The 21754-nt window shown below is 49.0% G+C and overlaps 1 protein-coding gene across 2 annotated transcripts; it reads left to right on the top strand.

Annotated features, from left to right (window-relative positions):
* The first annotated feature begins 5371 nt into the window (after positions 1-5371).
* Positions 5372-12076, top strand: LOC118589708 (ganglioside GM2 activator-like). Of its 2 annotated transcripts, none has more exons than XM_036197215.1 (2): positions 5372-5615; positions 11871-12076. In XM_036197215.1, the coding sequence occupies exons 1-2, from the start codon at positions 5535-5537 to the stop codon at positions 12045-12047; spliced, it is 258 nt and encodes an 85-aa protein (XP_036053108.1). In that variant the 5' UTR covers positions 5372-5534; the 3' UTR covers positions 12048-12076. The 2 variants fall into 2 exon arrangements, with proteins under 2 accessions (XP_036053108.1, XP_036053107.1); XM_036197214.1 differs by lacking the exon at positions 5372-5615 and adding an exon at positions 6040-6279.
* Positions 12077-21754: the final 9678 nt, after the last annotated feature.

Here is a 21754-nt window from a genome sequence, read left to right as displayed (position 1 = left end):
GGGTTTCTCTGTGTAGCTTTGCACCTGTCCTGGAACTCACTCTGTAGACCAGGCTGGCCTCAAACTCAGAGATCCACCTGTCTCTGCCTCCTGAGTGCTGGGATTAAAGGCATGTGCCACCACTGCCCAATGTTTTTTGTTTGGTTGGTTTTTTTCTTTTTCTTTCTTTTTTTTTTTTTTTTTTTTTTTGAGACAAGGTCTCACTATATAGCTCTGGCTGTCCTGGAACTCACTACAGGTTAGCCTCAAACTCGCACCCATCCGCCTGCCTCTGTCTCTCAAATGCTGGGATTAAAGGTATGTACCACCATACGCAGCTCTAGACCAGAGAGACAGAGACTACCATCAGGACCTGAGCCCCTGTCTTGGGTTGGCAGGCACTTGCTGATGTCCTAGGCTACCCCTCCTAACATGGGCCATTATTCCTCTACCTGGACAGGGCTGTGTCTGGATTTCATATCACAAAGAGACCCACTAGGGTCAAGAATCTAATAGTCAGCAGGGCTGTGGTGGTGCACACCTTTAATCCCAGCACTTGAGAGGCAGAGGCAGGTGGAACTCTGAGTTTGAGGCCACCCTGGTCCACAGAGTGAGTTCCAGTACAGCCAGGGTTACACAGAGAAACCTTATCTCAAATAAATAAATAAATAAATAAATAAATAAATAAATAAATAAATAAACAAACAAACAAAATACACAAACAAAAAACAGAGTTAAAAATAATCAGAGCTGAGCAGATGGTAAAGTGCCTGCCAGGCAAGCATGAGGACCCGAGTTCAGATCCCAGTGCCCAGGTAAAAGCTGGGTGAAATGACGCAGGCCCAGCACTGGAGAGACAAACGCAGGCAGACCCTGGAGCTCACTGGCCAGCTACCTAGCTGGACTGACGAGCTCCAGGCAAGGCACATGAGACCCCCATCTCAAAAACTAAGAGTTTGTGGAGAATATCTAACACTGACCTCTGGCCACCACTTACATGCACACACACATGCACACATACACACACACACACACACACACACACACACACACACACACACACACACCCATCCACTCCAGATGAGAAACGGCATTCACACCACCCCGGCAGACTCACAATCCAGTCTGCCTTTCCGATTTGGATACATTCTGTCCGTGTATCCACGGGGCTTGGCTCCCTACTACTGGGTAACAGCCGAAGTAAAGGTACTGGCCCAGCAAGGAGAAGCCATGGGCAGAGGTGGAGAGGCACTGAGACTCTTACAGGTCTTCTAGCCCAAGTGGCAGCGGAAGATTGGCAGTGACTGAGACGTCAACAAATGCCGGCATGGCCTGAGCACATCCTGTGTGCTAGGTTCTCGGCAAAGCACCGGCCACATTACTGATCAACTCAATGCTTCTGCAAGAGATGCCTAAGATGCAGGAACTGTGATTGAGCCCGACAGCCCAGGCTGGTCTCGAACTGGCGGTGAGACTGAGGATTGCCTTGAACACCTGAGTTCCCTGAACTAGTGCTAGAATTTACAGGCATACATCACCATGCTCGGCTCCCAAGAATCTTTTGAATGATCAAGACTAAGCTTGTTCCAGAACAGGTCTGGACCAGGAAGAGACTGCAGAGCATATAAGAACATCCTAGAAAGGTGACAATTCCAACTAGAAAGTAACAAACTACAATACCATAAGAAAATATATAACCACATGAAAAATGGGTGGGGATAAGCTAGTACTCCCAAATAAATATGAAAAGCAAGTGAATCATAAAAGAAACATCTGTACTTATAAGGGACAATATTGAAGACTTTGGCAAGTCTCTTTGAACAAGCTTAGTGTCCAGGCGATGGTGGCACACACCTTTAGTCCCAGCACTTGGGAGGCAGAAGCAGGTAGATCTGGGGGAGTTCGAGGCTAGCCTGGTCTAAAAAGCAAGTATCAGGACAGCCAGGACTGTTACACAGAGAAAACCTTGTCTTGGAAAAAAAAAAAAAGTATGTGTGGGAAACATAGCTATCAGTTTAGCAGTACAGTTTGACTGTTTGGAGACACTGAACATCAAAAGATCTTTAAAACTGTGCATCTGGGCCAGGCGGTGGTGTCCATGCCTTTAATCCCAGCACTCAGGAGGCAGAGCTAGGCAGATCTCTGTGAGTTCGAGGCCAGCCTGGGCTACAAAGCAAGTTCCAGGAAAGGTGCAAAGCTACACAGAGAAACCCTGTCTTGAAAAACAAAACAAAACAAACAAACAAACAAAAAAAAAAAAACATGCATCTGAACCAGCAGGCTGGCTCAGCAGGTCAATGTGCTTGCCATCTAAGTCGGGCGACCTGAGTTCCCACCCCAGAACTCTGAATGACACCCAAAGGGACTCTGCCTATTTCGTGTGGTGCTCCAGCATGTCCAGAGTTGGTACTGCAGTCCTATCCAGTGAAGGCAGGGCCACATGGGCAACCCCTACAACCAGTGGGAGCAGCCACAGCAGGAATGACCTCTCCTTTCACTATGCTATATAACACTGAGCAAAGAGTCTTTCCTCTCTGATCCCATGCTTGCATTTATGTGTGATGAAGGAGAGTTTATTATGAGAGGACCATTGGGTAAGCTATGCTGCCTAATTAATAGTGATGAACCAATGTCATGTTCTTAATTATATAAAATGTATTTCAATATGAAAAAAGGAGAAACTGGAAGAGTTCAGGCCTATTTGCAGCTGTAAAAAATAAATTTAAGGGCTGGAAAGATGGTTCAGAGATTAAGAGCACTGGCTGTTCTTCCAGAGGGCCTGAGTTCAATTCCCAGCAACCACATGGTGGCTCACAACCATCAATAGTAAGATCTGGTGCCCTCTTCTGGCCTATAGGCATATGTGTAGGCAGAACACTGTATACATAATAAACAAACAAACAAATATCTCCTGTTTTAAAAAAAATTAAAGTTAATACCAAAAGGAAGTTTATTTATATTATTATTATTATCATCTGTTTTTGAGACAGGGTTTCTCTGTGTAGCCTTTGCTGTCCTGGAATTTGCTCTGTAGACCACGCTGGCCTTGAACTCACAGAGATCTTCCTGCCTCTGCCTGCTGAATGCTGGGATTAAAAGTGTGTGCCACCATTGCCCGTAAGCAACAAAAATTTGTTGTTTCAGGCCAGTGAGAATGGCTTATTGTGTTAAAGTGTTTGCTCCAAGCCTGCCGATCTGAATTTGATATCTGGGACCCACAGGATAGAAGGAAAGAACCAAACTCCCTCACAGATTGTCCTCTGACTCCCCCATACAAGCACAAATAAAACAAAAATGTAACTTAAAAGACACTTTAAAGTTGACAGTTCTGTCAGGCACTGGCTATTCATTCGTAACTAAAAGCTACAATCCTACTTCTTATGGTGATTTGAAGGAGTATTTCTGAGGCAAGACAAAGTAAGAAGCAAGACCCTCACTCTATAATTACAAACCCAAGAGATTTGTGAAAAAGAAGCAGTTTAAAAACCATTCTGCAGAAAGGGGCACAGAGAGCAAGCAAACATGGCTGGGGTGCTGAATGAAAGACAGTGGTTTGAAGTCCCACATAAAGCATTTCTAATTTGGGACTCAGAGGTACAATTGTTGCATTCTTTTAGCATAGCTCCTTCCTGAAATCGTCCATCCTATTGGTTTAGGACGGTCTTATCTAATGAACATCTTTGGGCTTGATTGAGGCTGCTCCCTTTCTCCTTCTTCGTCTTCTTCTTCTTCTTCTTCTTCTTCTTCTTCTTCTTCTTCTTCTCCTTCTTCTTCTTCTTCTTCTCCTTCTCCTCCTTCTCCTTCTCCTCCTTCTCCTTCTCTTCTTCCTCTTCCTCTTCTCCTTTTGGTTTTTCAAGACAGGTTTTCTCTGTGTATCCTTGGCTGTTCTGGCCTCTGCCTCCTGAGTGCCGGCATTAAAGGCATGCACCACGATTCCCGGCAGCCTGCTCCCCTTTTTAATGGTGGCCTTAGAGGACTGCTTATAGCTTTCCAAGGCTCACAGTTTTCAAAGAAACAGGTGACAGTCACCGAATCAGGGGAGAGAGGTACCTTGAACCCCCTGCTTATCAGTGACTCTGAGAAGTTCTAAGGGTACCTCAGACTGAAGACAGACCACACTGATTTATTTCTTAAAGAAGAAAGAAAGGGAAAAATCGGGGGAGATAAGAAGGAAAAAAAGAGCCCCTTCACCTGGAATCTCGTTGGAACAGAAAAGCAAGTATCCCAGCACAATTACCTATTGCTTAAGGCGCTCTCCCTCATTCCTAGTTGTAAATCTACAATTTTCTCACAATCTTACAAGAAACTCCGTTGACCTAAGAAGCACGCGCACTCGCCCCCTGAGCAAGTTCAGTGGCTTCTGGTTTTAGCTGACCAGCTTGGAACCCTGCCCAAGATACCTCTGGAGCCAACCTGTAACTTTAGTTATCGAATAAAGAAACAGGGAGAGTGTTCCCAGAAACCCGTGGAGCAATGGAATTCCAAAAAGCTTCCAGAACCTTGTAGACAGTCAGACTCCGAAACTCGAGTCTCGGAGAAGGCCCCCACCAACTCTCCAGTGTGTCTCAACTTTGTTCTGAGCACCGTTTTGTCCCATAAGCCTCATGCTTAAACCTATATTCAAATGTTTTTAATAAAACCACCAACTCTGCTTCACCATACGGCTAGTCCTGAAATTCTTTTCCGCGAAGTCCATGGGGTTTGTCACTAGTGGAGGTTTCGAACTCCTTGGGCTGCTGCAGTGGCGCTGTGTGCTATCTCTGTCCTCTCAACGCTGACATTTCTGGTATTTTGTTTGTGCTTTGGAAAGTATATGGTGGTGTCTTAAAGATCGCGGATCCCGATAAGCCACCGCCCTCTCTGCTCGGCCCCAGGCGGAGGTGCTTCCTCCGGACTAAAGAGGTCAATCTCTGGACTCTCAAGAAGCCTCAGGGGCCTCGGAAGCGGGAAACGGCCAGAGACCTTTGCATTTCTGCAGAGAAGGAGGAGGGAGGGGTAAAAAATCAGAACCTCCCGGGTTCCAGAAGATAACCTCCGGGAGTTTAGGGACCAGTCTTAGAGCTTCGCCCCTCCCCTCCCAACAAGCCCCGCCCATTCCCCCCCTCGCCCCGGCGCTCAGCCCCGCCCCATCCCGCGCTTTGATACCAGCTTCTTCTGCATTCAGCCCCTCCCTCGCGCTCGGCCAGGCCCCGCCCTCCTCTTAGCCACACCCCTCACGCAGCCCCGCCCCCCGCGCTCGGCCCTTCCCCGCCCTCTTATCTTCGCCCCTCCCTCAGCTCCGCCCTCAATCGGCCCCGCCTCTCGTAGAGCTTGTTTTGTCCTCAGCACTCAGCTCCGCCCCTTGCTCCGCTGGCTCTGCCCCTGCAGTAGGCCGTTGAGGGTGGGGCTGAAGCGGGCGGTACTGGGGGCGTGGCCGGAGGAGTCCCTCCCCGGGCCTGCAATCTGGGCAGCACAGGGAGGAGCGCTGAGCGTGGCCAAGCTTTGCATTAGCAACCTGCGGGCTTTAAAGGCACCTGTGAGCTTCAGTGCTTAGACCCACCACGACGACCGTCGTCATGCATCGTGTACTGCTGCTGCTCGTGCTGGGCTTGCTGCTCGCGGGTCCCGCCGCCCCTGCGCGCCTCGGCCCGAAGCGCGTGAGTACCCTCGACCCTGGAGTTTCTGAAACAGACCCTCAGCTGCAGCAGGGGCTGCTGGGTCCGATTATCCACGGAGGGACTCGTCTTCTCCGATTCGTTCTGTACCACACTTTCTGGGTGCAAAGCAGCAATGCCATCGCAGCGGCCAGAGGCCCAGGTTCTCAGCCTGTGACTCGCTGCATTATCCGCTGTTCCCTTTCCCTGTTTTCTGCTTGGCTCTGAGGTCTTTCTGAGGGTGGGACGGTTGATCAGGCCCGGAGGTCCAAACTTGGCCACCAAGAGACTAGGGCCAGCCGTGTGATCCGCTGCTCCTGGTTGTTGAGCCACTGAGGCTCCCTCCACCCCCAATCTTTCACTTCCTGGTCTCTCTTCTGCTGGCTCTGCCCCTGCAGTAGGCCGTTGAGGGTGGGGCTGAAGCGGGCGGTACTGGGGGCGTGGCCGGAGGAGTCCCTCCCCGGGCCTGCAATCTGGGCAGCACAGGGAGGAGCGCTGAGCGTGGCCAAGCTTTGCATTAGCAACCTGCGGGCTTTAAAGGCACCTGTGAGCTTCAGTGCTTAGACCCACCACGACGACCGTCGTCATGCATCGTGTACTGCTGCTGCTCGTGCTGGGCTTGCTGCTCGCGGGTCCCGCCGCCCCTGCGCGCCTCGGCCCGAAGCGCGTGAGTACCCTCGACCCTGGAGTTTCTGAAACAGACCCTCAGCTGCAGCCAGGGGCTGCTGGGTCCCGATTATCCACGGAGGGACTCGTCTTCTCCGATTCGTTCTGTACCACACTTTCTGGGTGCAAAGCAGCAATGCCATCGCAGCGGCCCGAGGCCCAGGTTCTCAGCCTGTGACTCGCTGCATTATCCGCTGTTCCCTTTCCCTGTTTTCTGCTTGGCTCTGAGGTCTTTCTGAGGGTGGGACGGTTGATCAGGCCCGGAGGTCCAAACTTGGCCACCAAGAGACTAGGGCCAGCCGTGTGATCCCGCTGCTCCTGGTTGTGAGCCACTGAGGCTCCCTCCACCCCCAGTCTTTCACTTCCTGGTCTCTCTTCTGCTCCCACGCTGCAGACCCCTGGGAAAGAGAAGTTCCGTCATTCTGAGGGAAAAGCCCAGTCCCGTTGCCTTTTGCTGTGGCCAAAAGGTGCAGATCCTCCACAGCCCCTGCCTCCCTCCCTCGGGGCGGTTCGTCTAAGCCAGGACGGACGGTAAACGGGAAAGGGATGAGACTGCAAGTGGTGTGTGGGGGGGGTGACGTCGGATTCCTCTTCCGTTGTCGATTGTGGACGACCTGAGCCTTGGTCTGCTGTCTGTAAAATGGGTGTGATGTCAGCACAGGGTGAGGGCTTTCATGAAGGAGGTGTTTGCAGAAGCCAAGAGAATAGTGTGGTTGAGGCCAGTATGGCCTTGGCCTTGTTTGGTCTTACACGTGGGAGGAAGGACCTTTTGACTTCCTTTGCCCAGAGGCTAGGCAACTGGTCTCTTGGTGTCCTGGTGAGTGGCCTGAGAAGGCTAGTCTTGGCTCCACATCCGGCCTTGTTGAGGTGGAGTCCAGTTAGAGACTGTAGGCCTGAGGATATTCCTCATTCTCCCTTGAACTTTGCCTGTGGGTACCATTCAACATCAGGGGCTCAGATAGCCAATCTGGAGGGACTCAGGCACTGTAGGCACCAATCTCCTTCTGGCCATGAGGGACCTACTCAAGATCTCTCAGTGAGTGACACTTCTGAGCCTTACATCTATTCTGTGTAGGCTTATGTGCTCAGAACCTGGCTCTGCAGTCGGGCTGAGGTGGGGGACTGTGGCCAGTTGAGTGAGTGAGCCTCCGGAGATCTGGCTTCCTCCTTGTATTGTTGACTGGTCTTGTGACCCTAGGCTGTGGTGACTCAGATAACAGCAGAATGGCTGACTCTGTGCTGGGCAGATAATGGGCAATTACTAGACTCTATGTTGTATAGTGTGTGCCATTTATTGTATACCTACTGTGTGCTATGTACTTTTGTACTTTTCCTTGTTAAAAAATTTTTTTTTGTTTGAGACAGGGTCTCTGTAGCCCCAGTTAGCCTAAAACTCTTTATGTAGCTAAGGATGATCTTGAACTCCTGATCCTCCTGTTTCTATCTCTCAATTGCTAAGGTTACAGGGAACTTTTCTTCTCCCCTCCCCCCCCCCCCTCTCCTCCCCTCTCCTCCCCTCCCCTTCTCTCTCTCTCTCTCTCTCTCTCTCTCTCTCTCTCTCTCCCTCTCCCTCCCTCCCTCCCTCCCAGTTTTTCGAGACAGGATTTCTCTGTGTAGTTTTGGTGCCTGTCCTGGATCTCACTCTGTAGACCAGGCTGGCCTCGAACTTATAGAGATCCACCTGGTCCTGCCTCCCCGAGTGCTGGGATTAAAGGCCTGCGCCACCATCGCCGGGTGTAGAGAACTTTTCTAATGATTTTAATTTTGGAGTAATTTATAAGGATAGTATAGAATTCCATGGATTTACCTAGTTGCCCTTGTTATATTATCAGTATATGCTTGTTAAAACCATGAAGCCAGTGTGGGTCCGTTACTGTGAACTAAAGTAGGCTTTTTTTGGGTCTCATCAGTTTTCCGTGAATGTTCTCTTTCTGTTCTAGCACCTGCTCTGGGGTGCCATATTGTCATCCCTGTCACATCTTCCCACTCTTCTCGGGCCTGGTACAGAAAATTCAAACGAGCAGCTTGGCTGCTCTTAGGAGCTGAGTCCTGTTGCTCTTAGTGTACAGACTTGTTACTCTGGCCATCGTCCTGGCAGAAGACGTAGTTATGCCCCTTTGGCAAAGGAAGAAGTTAAACCTCCAGGGGTCAGTTAACAGGCCCGAGGCACCTGCTAGTGAGAGGTATGTGATTTTAACCTATGCCTGTAGCTGTCACTATATTCTGCCTATGTAGCCACGTCTTTCCTGTTGTCACATTCTGGCTTGGTCTAGGCTGGGGTTGGCATCTGCTAGGTAGACACTGGTGATCCCTGTGCTCCCTTTCCCTAGGGACCTAGACTCAGCTGCTGGGATGCCACATAGCTGTAACTGCCCACAGGCCCTGCTAGGGGGAAAACATCTTGGGAGAAGTTCCCTAGGGCTGGGTGAAGAGGTGCTCAGGAGAGGGTGGAGGATTCTAAAACGGCACTCTGGAAACTTCCCGAAGCCCAGAGTCAATCCTCCGTGTGAATCAGGCTGCTGATTTGGGAAAAGCAGCCCCCCATTTCAGCCCAGGTTACTACTCAGCCGTTCTTTCACTTGGTCTTATGACCCCCCCTCTCCCCAATCCATCCTTCTCCTCCAAGCATAGCACTTCCTTCTGAAGGTGTTCTCTTGGCTGTGACCTGTGAGGGCCTATGGCAAATGAGTCTGCTATCCCTCCAGTGTCGGCAAGACCCCTCATTCAACATGGCTGGTCTGTTCGTCTTTCTGCAGTGCCTGAACCGGCTGAGTTTCCACCTCAGGACCTTTGCTTGTGCTCTGTCTGTATCAATGGCTGACTTCTGATCCTGAAAGAATGTCTTAAGTGTCGCCTCTCAGCCACCCTAAGACCCGAGTTACTCTCCGAGTCACCTTCTGGTACTCAGATTACAGTGGTGGATTCTCCTTCCCTCCTTCCTTCCCTCCCTCCCTCTCTTCCTTTTTTTCTATCCTCTAGTACTTGGGTTTAAACCCAGGGCCTCAGGCGTGCTAGGCAAACTCTCTACCACTGAGTTAACACTGCCAGCCTGGGTCATGCTTATTTGCATTAGACTATTATAAGCCCCACAAGGCTGGCCAGGACTGCTTCCTATTGTTTATGTAGCCCTGCATCCAGGGCCTGAAATAGTTGCTTCACAAATACTTGGGGAATGAAGTTTGAGTGAAATACCTGCTGGTCCCTACCCTGGCCCTGCCTTTCTTAGTCACAGTGTGGCCTTTCATTCCAGGATCAGGAGCCCAGGCCAGGAAGCTTGAGCATGGGGTTTGACAGGCTCAAAGGGATCTCACGGTGGCAGGAAACAGGCCAGGGAGACACATGGCTGTCATTTAGTGAGCCAACTCATGCTTGGTGTCAGACCACCGTGTCATGAGCTCTTACTTATGTGTCCTCACCTTTGCAACAGCCCTAAGAGGAAGATAAGAGCACCCCCACTTAAAAGGTGCAGAAACCAGGGCTCCAAGGCAGTATGTGTGCCAGGCTGTGACTTCAACCCGGGTCTGTTTTCCCGAGTGTCACCCCAAAGCCATACTAGTCCCTGCTCCCTGTAATGCTTTTTTTTTTTTTTAAAGACAGGGTTTCATCCCAGGCTGGCTGTGAACTCACTCTGTATTTGAGGATGACTTTGAACTTCTGAGCCTCCTGTGTCCACCTCACAAGTGCTGGGATTACTAAAGGCACTGTGCCCTGTGCCTGGCTTTATATTGCTTTTTGTTCTGTTGTGAGGACAGGGTCTTACTGTGTGGCCCAAACTGGCTTCAAACTTGGAGTCGTCCTGCCTAGGCCGCCCAGGTGCTGGGGTTACTGGTGTGTGTCACCATGCCTGCCTCCTTTAGTGGTGTAGTAGACAGCATGGGTGACTGACTCTGTGTCCCTTTTCCAGAGGACAGAAGAGGCCTTAGTCTTACTTCTTCAACTTGAGCTTGGTGTTGAGTCACAGGTGTACAGGTTTGCAACCCGGATTAAAACTTTTGACTCAAGACAGTGCCAAGTCTCCTGTCGTAGGGTCTGACACAGCTTCTTGTGTCTTAATTCCAAAATCGGGCAGAGAGAAGCTGCGGCCCAGCTTGGATCAGGTGTTCCCTGGGTCCAGGTGGCTACGGATGTGTTAAGAGATGGAGGTCAGGCTGGGCTGCAGGATTGACAGGTTTTCAAAGACCATGTGTGGATAATGACAATGCTGGGGGTCCTTGTGGGTGGCCTTTGAGGCACTGAGTGGGGGGGGGAGGGAAGGGGGGTGTAGAGTGAATTCCAGATCCTGAGTTCCTGGGGGAGGGTGGTCACATGAGTTGGATTTAGGGCACATGGAGGAAGATTAGGGAAGGGCCTCTGCAAAGGGGTGGGTGACTCAGATTGGGGATATGGCGTGGTGGTTCATGATATAGGGAGTAAGAATGTGCTTGCAAGACAGGAAAGTCATTTCCTGGGATTGCTAATCGTTTGAGGGACCCCTGTAGATCTCGTCCTGTGGGTCCTGTTCCCTGAAGGGTGAGCCCCAGGTTACTGTTGTTCCCTGCCCGCCCTGTGTTAATGTGTTCCCCATTGTTGCTGGCCTTGGATTGGACACGGGGTGGAATATGACCAGACTCAATACAAGGGTGACTCTTCTAGGAGCTTGTCCTATGTGACCTAAAGCTGGAGAGAAGTGGGTGGCAAGAGGGTGAGAAATCAGAGGAAGTACCCCCAAAGCTAGGTGGGGTTAATTCCACTTCTTAAAAGAATATTTAATTTATTAATTGACAACTTGTAGACAATGTATTTAGACCTTCTCCAGTACAATCCTTTCTCTCCATTCGCCCAGCACATCTGCCCACCATCCTCATCTCCTCTTCCTTTTAATAACCCATTGAATCCAATTAGTGCTGCCCATATGAGCATGATTTAGGGTGTGGGCTGTCTATAAGTAACCTCCCCCCACAAATAATAAATCCCCCTCTCTTAGCTTGCCAATACTTCCTTAGTCAGGGGTGGGTTCTCCCTCTCTCTCCCCCTCCCTCTCAGTTCTTCCTCCCTTCTTCCCTCCTTCCCTCCTTCCCTCCTTCCCTCCCTCCCTCCCTCCCTCCCTCCCTCCCTCCCTTCTTTCCTTGTGGCCTAGGCTGAACATTATTACATCATCTTGCCTTAACCTGAGTGCTTACATTACAAACTTGCACCACCACACCCTCCCCTGCCCCAGACAGGGCCTTGCATATTCAGACTGGCCTGAAATGGGTTATCTAGTTGAAGATGACCTTGAATTCCTGAAGTTCCTGCCTCCATCTCCCAAGCACTGCCTGTGCCGCATGCTGGGTTTGTGCAATGCTGGGGATAAAGCCCAAGGTTTCCAATATGTCAGGCAAGCATTCCAAACTGAGCCACATCCCAGCCCCATTAGTTTTGAAGTTCAAGGCCTGTTTTAATGGACCTTAGCCTCTCACTTGGGGAGACTGTCACTGGAGTCCCCCCTGAAGAATGGGTCAGACAAGTATAACTTACCATGGGGCTCAGAAGGGCATGTGCAGATATCCAACTCTGCTGTGCCTAAACGCTTCTTTTCCTCAACTTCCCCCTTTGCTGTGTGGTTGTCCTTAGCCTTCCCGACTCGGCGGCTTCTCCTGGGATAACTGTGATGAAGGAAAAGACCCTGCAGTGATCAAAAGCCTGACGCTCCAACCTGACCCCATTGTCGTTCCTGGAGATGTGGTTGTCAGTGCTGAGGGCAAGACCAGCGTCCCGCTTACATCTCCTCAGAAGGTGAGCCCGGGCTAGGGACCAGAGGCAAGGGGAGTGGGCAGCCAGCAGGCGCTGCAGGAGGTGCGTGCTCATGGGTTGTGAAGGATTTCAGATTTCACAGACTTACCCAGGTTCATAGAGTCTTGGGGTCAGGGGATGGAAGGGAAACTCAGCAGAAGAAGCAGTCAGATCTCTGTCAGGCTAGCCAGCCTAGTATACATAATTCCAGGGTAGCCAAAGCCGTGTGGAAAGAGAGAGAACCTGTCTCAACAAAAGCCAAAAAACAAAGACCACCTCCCCACCAAAAAGAAAAAAAAGGTGGCGGGAAGAAAAAGAAAATGCAGGTGACCGCAAAAGGAAGAAAGCAAAACATATCTCATGGAAGCTCATAGCCAAATGACTGATGCTAGGTCCTTTAGCCATACTGTGTATACTTTTTTTGGGGGGAGGGCGAGCTGAGGGCCGAACCCAGGGCCTTATATGAAAATATGAAGTGCTCTGTGTGTGTGTGTGTGTGTGTGTGTGTGTGTGTGTGTGTGTGTGTATGTATATATGTATTAGTTTTGAGGGAGGGCTTCATGGAGCCTTAGTTGACCTTGAACTTGCTATGTAGCTGAGAACACCTGGCCTTCCTGCCTCCCACCCTGGGTGTGCTAACACATCCAGTTTATTACCGGTTCTGGAGATGGACCCCGGGGCCTCTCCTGAGTGTTAGGTGAGCACTCTGCCAAAGCCACACCCCCAGCCTTGTTTCTGTCCTTTTGAGCCAGGGTCTTATGTAGCTCAGGCTGGCTCAGAATTCAATGTAAGTAATTGAAGATGATGGCCTTGAACTTCTGATCCGCCTGCCATCACCTCCTGAGGACTGGCATTAAAGACATGGGCCACCATGCCCGGCTTCTTATAGATGTCTTCTTTTTTAAAATTTTACTATATATATTTGGTTTTTTGAGACAGGGTTTCTCTGTAGCTTTGCGCCTTTCCTGGAACTCACTGTGTAGCCCAGGTTGACCTTGAACTCACAGAGATCCACCTGTCTCTGGGATTAAAGGCGTGAGCCACCACTACCCGGCTATAGATGTCTTTGTTTTGTAGTCTGCTCTTCAATGGCTACCCATTGTTGGCTGTTATGAACCCTGTCAGAATCTTCACACATTTGTACTAATGAGACAACATGATCAATTTGGAGACACCGTGCAAGGCTAGAATTTGTCCTTACAATCATCTATTTATACTGTCGTGATTATAGAGCTTTGCATTAATTTTATTTATTTATTATTACTGTGTATGCATATGATATATGGGGGGAGGCACACATGATACAGTGAGCATGCACAGGTCAGAGGTCAAAGCTGTAGTTGGTTCTCTCCTTCCACTTTTTTGTTGGAGTATTCATCCATACAGTTACCTGTGGAAGGACTTTCTTTGGATCGATAGCTTCCCAAAATGACACGGAGATTATTATTAATTAGGAAAGCTCGGCCTTAGCTTAGACTTGTCCCACTAGCTCTTATAACTTCAATTAACCTGTTTCTATTCATCTAAGTTCTGCCACGTGGCTTTTTCCCTCGCCTTCCTTCTGTATGACTCCCTCTGTCTCCCTGGCGGCTCACCTCTCTTCTTCACAGAGTTCCTCTCGCTCCCCAGAAGTCCCGCCTATCCTCTCCTCCCTCGCTATTGGCCATTCAGCTCTTTATTAAACCAATCAGGTGCCTTAGGCAAGCAAGGTGAAACAGTGATACATCTTTACACAGTTTAAACAAATATCCAGCAACAGTTGCCAAGTCCATACACCCTGGGCATCACCCATTTTCTCCTGACTCCTAACCCTTCATCCTCCCAAAATCTAGGAGGTCTGTGGCCTTGGGCAGTTGGTTGCTTCTCACAGCTAGGGTTGCTAGATGAGCAGATACATTCCTTCAGGTTTGTGTAGCCATTACCTTCCCCATGATGGCCTTGAAGGAATTTCTAGAACCCCACAGACACAGTGACTGAAAAGCAAGGCAACAACATGATGGAAGGACAGATGGTACAGAGGTTTGTTCACAGACTTGCACTCTGGCCCTGCCACCTACTACAGACTTCAATTTTCTCAATTGCAAATGAAGATTTTTAATCATAAGGATGGAAGTGAAGGTGTAGTTCATTTGGTAGTGTTTGCATAGTATGCACAAGGCCCTGTGTTCCATCCTAGCACCACATAAACTAGGCATGGTGGTGCATGCCTGTAATTCCAGCACTTGTGAAGTAGAAACAGGAGAATCAGAAGTTCAAAGTCAACCTCAGCTCCCTGTGGAGTTCTAGGCCATCTTGGAATGTATGAGACCTTGATTCAAATAAATAACCAAGTAAATAAATAAAGGCAACCATAAGGAAAATAAATCAATAATAAAGTTATCTAATCACTGACAGATTTGACAATGGGACAAGATGAAGGCCCTGTCCACATCCCCCAACACACATCCCATCCTCATCAAGCCTAGAGTCTTAGTGATGAGCAGTAGCATGTAAAGAAATAAACAAGCCGGGCAGTGGTGGCATACGCCTTTAATCCCAGCACTTGAGAGGCAGAGCCAGGTGGATCTCTGTGAGTTTGAGACCAATCTGGTCTACAGAATGAGTTCCAGGAAAGGCGCAAAGCTACACAGAGAAACCCTGTCTCGGAGAAAAAAAAAAAAAAAAGGAAATAAACAAGATGATACCAAGCAAGAGTCCCCAAAGACAAAAGCTCCCATGAAAGTAATACAAAGTGGGAACACTCACCTTCCTGAGTCAGAAGAGAAGGCTCTCAGGAGGCTGACTTTCTTGGGAAAAATGAGGAACATGGAGAGAACAGCCAATTTGAAAGCCAGTGTCCCGGCAATCAGGCCATGGCTTCCAGCCAGGGCTGCACAATACAACTGAGATCCCAGAGTGGAGTGTCACTGCAGGCCAGAATCCAGACATCTACATTTCCAGAGATGGGACTTACTCATTAACACACACAAGAACTGGGGAATGTAGCCTAATGGTAGACCACTTACCCAGCATGCCTGAAAACCTAGGTTTGATTCTGAGCACCACAAAAATAAGCAACCATTAAAAACAAAATGGGAGCCGGGCGGTGGTGGTGCACGCCTTTAATCCCAGCACTTGGGAAGCAGAGCCAGGCGGATCTCTGTGAGTTCGAGGCCAGCCTGGTCTACAGAGTGAGATCCAGGAAAGGCGCAAAGCTACACAGAGAAACCCTGTCTCAAAAAACAAAACAAAACAAACAAACAAACAAACAAAATGGGATGGGGATATAGGTAGGTGGTAATACAATTGCCTGAAGTCCTAGGTTTAATCTATAGCCCCACAAAAAAGGAAAACACAAATGTATATGCTGGGTGTGGTGACGCATTGTGAGAGCCAAAGTTACATTTTAAGTTTTAAATGCCTTAAAGATCCATAAAACAAAAATGTCTCTGATCTGCAAGCTCCTTGCCCAAGGGCAGAGAGTTCCTGGAATGTTGGAATCTAATTTTTATGGGAGATAACAAGCCACATGTTCTCACTCCCCTAAACAAATCTGTCTAACCCATCTGCACTGGGTGTACTTGATCACATGTGGGCAGAAGGTTCACAGATAGGAAATACATCAGGATGTATGCTTGCCCCTGATTGGACCTGATGAGAAATGCAGTGAATTATAGATGTTCCTTCTTCTTTGTTGTTGTTGTTGCTGTTGTTGTTATTGTTGTTGTTATTGTTGTTTTTCGAGACAGAGTTTCTCTGTGTAGCTTTGCGCCTTTCCTGGAACTCACTTTGGAGACCAGGCTGGCCTCGAACTCACAGAGATCCTCCTGGCTCTGCCTCCAAGTGCTGGGATTAAAGGCGTGTGTCACCACCGCCCAGGCGGATGTTCCTTCTTAAGCCCTTGCAAAATTTGGGTTGGGACCATTTCCCAGGAACCTGAGTATAGACTGGCCAGAGCCCATCCACCTGGCCAGCATTTAATTAAAGCTTGCTTCAATTTTGGCTTTAAACTGTGGTAGTGGTCTTATTCTTGATCTGTGGGATTAACATCATGCCTATAATAACTCCAGCACTCTTAAGCCTCCTGCTTCCATTTTCCAAAAATTTTACTTCATTTTGGTTTTTTGTTTTGTTTTGTTTTGATCTGTTTTTTTGTTTTGTTTTGTTTTGTTTTGTTTTGTTTTGAAACAGGATTTCACTATGTAAGTCTAGCTGTCCTCACACTTGCTATGTAGACCAGGCTGGCCTTGAATTCACAAAGATCCACCTACCTCTGGCTTTTCAAGTGCTGGGATCAAAAGCATGCACCACCATGCCCAGCTTCTTTTATTCTCACTCAACATTTTGACTTAATCTTTCAAGATTAGATAACAGCTCTTATCTCTAGGTCTTGTGTTCATAGGCTTTTATAATCCTAGCACTCCAGAGATGGAGGCAAACTGCCAGGAATGTGAAGCCAGCCTGGGCAGGCCTTCGACACTGAATATTTCCGCAAGCCACAGTTGTTCTGTTTGTGGTGATGGCGTTTCTGACTTTAAGCAAAGTTAGGGAAATTAAGTGTTGCTTTCGTATGTTTTCTTTTCCGTTTCATGTGAGTGTTTGCCTATATGTCTCTACGTGCACAAGGTGCCCGTAAGAAGAGGGCACTGAATCCCTTGAAACTGGAGTTCCAGGTGCCTGTGAGCCACCATATGGGTGCTGGAAGCCAAACCCTAGTCCTCTCTCTGCAAGAGCAGCCAGTGCCTTGAACCACTGAGGCATCTCTCCCTCCCTGCGTTTTGTTCTGTTGATGTTTTAGGATTTTACTTTCTTTTTGAACAGTGCTGATTATACCTACCTTCTTATAACTGTGAAAATCCAAAGGATGTTTCCCACCTCTCCTCCCACCGTTTATTGGCAGGGGGTCGAGGCTCTTGTGTGCCACAGCACACATGTGGATGTCTGAGAACAGCTTGTGAGAGTTAGTTCTCTCCACCAGGTGGGTCTTGGGAACCAAACTCATGTTATCAGGTTGGCGGCAAGCACATCTAACCACTGAACCATCTTGCTGCCCACTCCTTTTTTGTTGTTTGTTGTTGTTGTTGTTGGTGGTGGTGGTGGTGGTGGTGGTGTGTGTGTATGTGTGTGTGTGTGTTTGAGACGGTCTCTCCATGTAGTTCTGGCTGTCCTGGAACTCACCATGTAGACCAGGCTGGCCTTGAACTCACAGAGATCCACTTGCCTCTGCCTCCCAAGTGCTGGGATTAAAGGCATGGTCTCACTATATAGTTCAAGCTAGCCTAGAACTCAATACATAGCCCAAGCTGACCTAGAACAGGAAACAATCCTCCCGTCTCAACTTCGCAAGCACTGCATTACAGACAGGAGTCACCACACTCAGCCACTTAATCATTTTTGGGTTATTTTGTTTCTGGAGTTCCTGTTACATTTATCCACTCATTTATTTATTTATGTGTGAACACCTGTGTATGTGTGTGTGTTTTTAACATTAGAAGGGAGTTGGAGCGGATCTCAGTGGTAGAGAGCTTGCCTGGCATGAGCAGACGGTGAGTTATAGGTGGGTGACCACTAGGATTTATTTCAGTGGGATGTCGACTAGTTATCCAGTTTTAGAGAAAAAGAAACCAAGGAACAGGAGAGTCTTGCCCAGGGCCACTCAGCAGCAGCTCAGCCACACCTGGGGGCCACCACAAAGCAGATAAGAGAACAAGTCCCCCTTCATCTCAAAGAATAGCCTGAACCCTGAGAGCAGCTGGAGGCCTGACAGTGCCCCTGGGAACAGGCTTGGGTCTGGTTGGGCAGGCCAGACTGGGTAGGGAAGGAGCCTTGGGAACAGCACCCCTTGGTCTCAGCAGCCATGATGGGAGGTGTCTGTGCCATGGGACATGGCTTTGACCGAGAGAGTCCCATCTCACTGACACTGTCCTTCTTTGACAGAGCCTTCCCTGACACTGACAAACTCACTTCGGGGTATACTCTGCCATCGCCTGGGGAGCCCCGGACAATTCCCTTGCCCAAGCTGTACCCTGGGGTGGAAACCACATAATAGCACCTTTTCTAACCCCCCCCCTAGAAGATTCCAGCAGCTTCCTATCCTTATGATCCACCGTTCTATAGAACTAAAGTGGGTACAGAGCACCATGATCTCATTAAAAGCACAGTGAGCCAGCCTGGCAGTGGTGGCAATGCACGCCTGTAACCCCAGCACTCAGGAGGCAGAGGCAGGCAGTTCTCTGTGAGTTCAAGGCCAGCCTGGTCTATAGAGCGAGTTCCAGGACAGCCAGGGCTGTTAAAGAAACCCTGTGTTGAAAAACCAAACCAAACAATCAAACAAAAACGACATACCATTGTGCATCCCTCAAGGGTTAATCCAAATGGGCCTGTCAATCACCCAAACAGAAAAACACCCTTCAGAGTACCTGTTCCAAAAACTTCAATGACAGTGGTCTTGTGGTGGTGTCCATTTGGTGACCATCCACTCTCAGCTCTCAAGGGTGCCTTGCTTTGCTGTAGTAAACTATACGTCTTCTACACTGCTCTATGACATGGGTGCCTTGTGAGTCACCATGTGGTTGCTGGGAATTGAACTCAGGACCTTTGGAAGAACAGTCAGTGCTCTTAACCTCTGAGCCATCTCTCCAGCCCCTGAATTCTTTCTGTAGACCAAGGAGCTGGAGAGAGGCCAGGGCAACGTCCTGCTGACATTCCAGGTAGGGAGTTCCATTTTTGTCCAATCACAACTCTATAATGGCTTCACAGCTCTCCATTCTTTTTTGTTTTTGTTTTTGTTTGTTTGTTGTTGTTGTTTTTCCAGACAGGGTTTCTCTGTGTAGCTTTGTGCCTTCTCACAGAGATCTGCCTGGCTCTGCCTCCCGAGTACTGGGATTAAAGGCGTGCGCCGCCTGCGCCGCCCCCGCCGCCCCGCCGCCCTGCCGCCGCCACCACCACCACCCAAACCCAGTTCTCCATTCTTTACCCCAGTCAAAGCAAAGGAAGGACAGTTGTCCCAGGACCTTTTTTATAGAGGATGAGGGGTTTTGGTACCAGAAATTAAACCCAGGCCTCACCTGCTAGATGAGCTCCATCCCACACTTGGCCCTTTCCTGTGATTTTTTGGTTTAAGGCAGGATTTTGTTTTTAAGACTTATTTTTATTTATGCAGATGGGTGGGGGGGGGTGCCACCTGTAGGCAGATGCCCAAGCAGACAGAAGAGGTTGTCCAGTCCCCTGGAACTGGATGGAGTTATAGGAAGTTGTGAGCCTCACAATGTGGGTGCTGAGAACTGAACTCTGGTCCTCTAGAAGAACAGTCACTGAGCCATCTCTCCAGCCCTGAGACAGGCTCATGTAGCTGATGTTTTTAGGGCAAACACCCAACTTTAGCAGCCCCAACTCCCTAGGCTCTACCACCTGCCTCACCAATTAAGAGTAACATTGAGCTGGGCAGCAGTGGTGCATGCCTTTAATTCCAGCACTGGGGAGGCAGAGCCAGGCAGATCTCTGTGAGTTCGAGACCAGCCTGGTCAACAGAGCAAGACAGGCACCAAAATTACACAGAGAAACCCTGTCTCAAAAAATCAAACACACACACACACACACACACACACACACACACACAAACCAGTAACAGTGAAAAATAGTTTATTCAGTGAGACCACACTAAGAAGAAGAAAAGATAGAGGGGTCCAGTGACCCCAAGTCCATTTGGGAGGTACTTAAATGAGCTTTAGGTATAAGTAGATAGAGCTGGGGTGGGTGACACCCTGGACAAGGTGTTGCCATTGTCTCAGCTCTGGTTTTTCAAGGTGGTCCAAAACTCATCCTTGAGCCAAGCATTGGTGGTGCACACCTTTAATCCCAGCACTTGTGAGGCAGAGGCAGGTGGATCTCTGTGAGTTTGAGGTCAACCTGGTCTACAAAACAAGTTCCAGGACAGCCATGACAATGCAGGGAAACTCTGCCTCAAAAAACAAAAAGCTGGATTGAGCGTTAAGAAGCCCCTTCTTTTGGCAGTGGTGGTACACGTCTTTAATCCCAACGCTCAGGAGGCAGAGGCAGGTGGATCTCTGTGAGTTCTAGGCCAGCCTGGTCTACAGAGTGAGTTCTAGGACAGTCAGGATGGAGTTTTCAAAAAAAAAAAAAAAAAAAAGGAAGGAAGGAATAAAGAAAGAAAAAGAGAAAGAAGTCCTTTCTTGAGCCTGGAGAGCTGGGTTCCAAGACGGACTATATCAATTTACCAGTGATAAACCCTTTGAGAACCCTCTAGAGTTTCCAGAGCACTATACAGCCCGTCTCATTCATTCATTCCGCACTCATTTGCCAGGCAGGGCAATACCAGGGCATCCGACTCTGAGATTGCACAACAGTGCCCCAGCAGGAGCAGCATCCTCTGTTGACCTCGGGGTTCATGTCCGCTCACAGCCGCCTGCAGTGAACATCATTTTCCAGCAGGGGGCGGCCGCGGCCCAACTGGTTCCTTCTCTGCAGAAGCACAAGCCTAAGGAGGAAATCCGGACTTTTATATGCACTCTCCGGGCGAAGGGTGAGCAGCTAATTACAATTTTTATGAAAGACTTCATGAACTGAAAAAGATCCATAGGACAGACGGACCCTAAAAATCTCAGTGAGGGAAAGAGATGCTTACTCAAGTTCAGCAAGAGACCCTCAACTCCTGATTTGGGTCCTGGTCCTCTGGTCCTCTTGCCTCAGCAGTCCTCAGGGAGACCTGGTTCTACAGCTCCTGCAAGGTCGGGCTTCAGAAAGCTAGTCCTACTGTGAACCAGAGCAGGGGCTGCATTGCTGTTAAGGAGCCACGCTATTGTCCCCATACCCTACAAGAGTAGGTTTCTGTTTCTAATTAAGAATAAGTTTCTGTTTCATAGACCTAGTGTACCATGAAAAACATGTTTTCAAACTGGGCGGTGGTGGTGCACGCCTATAATCCCTGCACTCAGAAGGCACAAGCAGGTGGATCTGAGGCCAGCCTGCTCTACAGAGTGAGTTCCAGAACAGCCAAGGCTACACTAAGAAGCCCTGTCTCAAAAAACCAAAACCGAACAAACATAGTTTTAAACCTACACTGAACTCATGACCCCATGATGTATGACTACATTTTGCCTTACAAAATGTTTTCAGGATTCCTTGATCCACACCGGTGACCACCTACCCCATGGTGTATGCATGACTCCTCACCTACATGATGTATGTTTTGCTTTTATTCTTGCGTTTTCATTATACTTTCCTAACAGCCAATTATCTCACCCTTGTAAACACACTTACATCTGTTTCCTATTCACCTGGTGGCTCTTCCCTGTAAAAGGGACCTCAAAAAGCTAGCCACAGGGCTGTTCTCTCTAATCCCAATTTACGGGTCACCCCTATACTAAAGCTTGCTCTAGTTGACTAATCTGGAATTGGTCTTTCTCCTCACATATTTAGAATTAACACTACCACCCAGAGCCCTGTGGGCTGGGGAGGTCGCCAGGCAGGACTGGAGTAGAGTTTATTTTTAGCTGCTACAGTGAGCCTCAACCTTATTTAGACATCAGGCAGGCGGGCAAGCCGATGACAGGGTGAGCTGGAGGCTGCAGGCTGGAGGGGTCTCCAGCTCCTCTTACCATTGCTCTGCCCTGCCCACCCCTGCTTACAATCCTTTCTGGAAGGCTAGAAATAACAGCCCTTGCTGGCTGTCCTTAGTGCCATGACGCCGTGCAACCTGGCTTCCTTCTCCACGGACACTGGCACTC

The sequence above is a fragment of the Onychomys torridus genome, chromosome 8 (assembly GCF_903995425.1).
Source record: "Onychomys torridus chromosome 8, mOncTor1.1, whole genome shotgun sequence".
In the NCBI taxonomy this organism is placed as follows: Eukaryota; Metazoa; Chordata; class Mammalia; order Rodentia; family Cricetidae; genus Onychomys; species Onychomys torridus.
Note: the sequence above shows the minus strand (reverse complement) of the source record. Positions and strands in the feature narration are given on the sequence as shown.

What these genes read in the sequence shown, in the direction of transcription:
- LOC118589708 (XM_036197215.1), top strand. Translation starts at nt 5,535, where the DNA reads ATGCATCGTGTACTGCTGCTGCTCGTGCTGGGCTTGCTGCTCGCGGGT. An exon ending in CGCGCCTCGGCCCGAAGCGC is followed by an intron (nt 5,616 to 11,870) that starts GTGAGTACCCTC and finishes GGTTGTCCTTAG; the next exon opens with CCTTCCCGACTCGGCGGCTT.